Source organism: Gavialis gangeticus, unplaced genomic scaffold, assembly GCF_001723915.1.
Source record: "Gavialis gangeticus isolate Ggan-Ray unplaced genomic scaffold, GavGan_comp1, whole genome shotgun sequence".
Lineage (NCBI taxonomy): Eukaryota > Metazoa > Chordata > Crocodylia > Gavialidae > Gavialis > Gavialis gangeticus.
This window is the reverse complement of record NW_017729004.1, coordinates 7,793,672-7,796,150: the sequence shown is the minus strand read 5'-3', so window position 1 is coordinate 7,796,150 and position 2,479 is coordinate 7,793,672. Positions and strand designations below refer to the sequence as shown.

The 2,479-nt window shown below is 40.8% G+C and overlaps 1 protein-coding gene across 1 annotated transcript in view; it reads right to left on the bottom strand.

The window, feature by feature from the left end:
• LOC109291069 (vasoactive intestinal polypeptide receptor 1-like) overlaps positions 1 to 2,092 on the bottom strand; it is a 40,525-nt gene extending 38,433 nt beyond the window's left edge. Inside the window, exons 1-2 of the mRNA XM_019507929.1 lie at positions 2,048 to 2,092; positions 1,703 to 1,802 (exon numbers count right to left, since the gene is read on the bottom strand). Coding sequence (XP_019363474.1) covers positions 1,703 to 1,802; positions 2,048 to 2,092 — 145 coding nt within the window. The remainder of the gene's footprint in view (positions 1 to 1,702; positions 1,803 to 2,047) is intronic.
• Positions 2,093 to 2,479: the final 387 nt, after the last annotated feature.

The window sequence follows — 2,479 nt, the reverse complement described above, 5'->3', positions numbered from 1 at the left end:
GCTCTGCAATTCTGTCTTAGCCTAGATTCTCAGTGGTATGGTCTCCTGCTATCTCCATCGCAGCTGTGCAAAGGCAAGGTGCTTTCCTGCTTTACTGCCATGTGCACAGTCTTATATATATTCTAGTGAAATTCCCATCAAGAATAATGAGGGGGAGAGGGGGCGGGGACGGAGCACCACCACCACCTCCCCAGAATGGGCAGGGGGGAAGCTTGCTGTCACCCACCACCCCATGCTGCCGCCGCTCTGCATCCAGCCCCGTGCCACTCCCACCCTCCGCTGCCCTGCATCTGGCTCCACACTACCCCCCACCACTTCACATCTGGCCTCGTACCACCCACCCTCCCTCCCCCCACTGCCACTCCATGTCCACTGGCACCATGCCTTGCCCATCATTCTTGACATGCATTCTTGATGCAGCACTGGCTGGAGCCATGCCCCCAAGCACATTACGGACAGACAGACAGACACACAGACAGATGGACTAAACCCCTTATATGGAGAGAATTTAGCATCTGAGCTGCACCATTTCTTTTCTGAGAAACTCAGACATACAACTTAAAACCAACATCAGCTTTGAAAAGGGAGAGATTTTTTTCAGTTGGTAAAACAACACAAGAAAACAAGAGAAGAAAAATGTAATAATTAGCACTTTGGCAGCATTCCCACCCATAGGTTTCGTACAGGTCAGGTAAGTGGCAAATTTAGCTATGTAGTTAAATTTAGCTATATTGTCAAATTGAGCTGTATAGGCCTGTTGTTTCATCATCGTATCCTGCATCAGCTACGCCTTAGCTGATTTGAAGGAAATGATGCAAAAGGTGAAATCCTGACCAGTTGAAATCCATGGGAGTTCTGTCTTTGACTTTAATGGGGCTAAGATTTCATCTAAGGCATGTAGGAATAACCTCACATATTTCCCAAGAAACCTTACGATGGTCATGACGTGTTGACTGCAGAAAAATCCCAGGCATGTTGGCATCTATGAAACACTAACTATAAAAACCGGCCCCTGCATTCTAGGCAGCTACTAATCAGACGCGCCTTAATGCCAGAAAGGTGCAAAATTTGAGAGTGACTTTCAATGACTTCCCCAAATCTCTCATTAGCACCCTAACCCCTGGGCTTTCCTTCTCTCCACTGCCCAAAAAAGCTCCTAAGAAAGCTTTTATTGAGTTCTGAGGCAATAAAATTAACTTGAAATGCAAAATTTTCAAATGTGGCTCAGGATTGCTATTTGATTGTACCCAACCTGTTACACATATGAGAGGTCTGGTTTTAAGAAAGTGTTGGGAATCCATCCTGCTAGAAACTGGGTCTCTTTAAAGTGTCTCTGGTTGGATGGTCTGAAAACTAAAGCTTTCCAAATCCCTAGTCAGGTACATTAAAAAATCTTGACGCTTAATACCTTGTTTTAGCCTTTATATAATACTGGGGAAGAATTGCTTTTGTTAGCTATAAAGTTCCATTTTCAATTATACTTAGAAAATCTCAATGCATGTGAATACTGATTGACATTAATCAATCAAAAGACAAAAAAAGCCCATATTCTTCAAGGCACAAATTCTTTTCCGATCATAAGCAATGGGAAAATTTCTCTTGGCTCAGGAAAGCCATGCTTGCTTATGTGTCTAATGTCACTGCAAGCTGTATGAAGACCCAACTTTGTCATGATTGGTATCATTAGTCCTAGGTCTCTTACCTTCAAAATCTGGTAAAATCGATTCATTTTTCTGTAAACATAGAGCTTCATCTTTTACCACCTGCTGGAATATCCTGCATTCTGGATGGATAGATGTAACCTGAATCAAAAAAGAAAAAAGATAGAAATGGGTCATTACTTGATTCAGATGTTAGTGATTATATGTTTAATGAAGGTTGGGTCATTTTATTTTTTTTTAATCAAGAAAAAAGTAACTTGCTGGGAAAAAAAGAGTTTGGCCAAAAAGAACGGGGGGGAAGGGGAATTTTGAAAATTTAAAAACGTTTCATTTTAATATTTTCAAAATGATTTTTTTGTCACTCTGCAGATGTCAAAATGTCTTACTTTGATCATTGCAAACCAGCTCAGCTCCTCATTTTGAAATGGCATTTCTTGGTAGAAAACCGACTTCAAGAAAAAAGCCCCAGATAGCCCCAAAACGAATTAAAATATTTTTATTCTGAATTAAACAAAAAAGCTTTGAGATTAATCAGAAAGGTGAGCTTTTTTTTGTTTTGTTTTGACGAGAACACTGTTTTAGTTCAACCGACACAAGATTTTTCTCGTATTTTCTGGGTTTTTTGTACCGATCCAAAAAAGCTGTTATTCACTCAGCTCTATCCCTAAACTGCCCAGAATGGTTTTTAAGCATCTAGACTTAGAGTTGGAAAAACACACCCTTTAATTTAGACTGGAAGCTCTTTAGGACAGGATCTGACCTTCTGCCTGGGATTTTAATACAACAGGTTCCCGGTTTTATTTGTGGCCTTTTGGTAG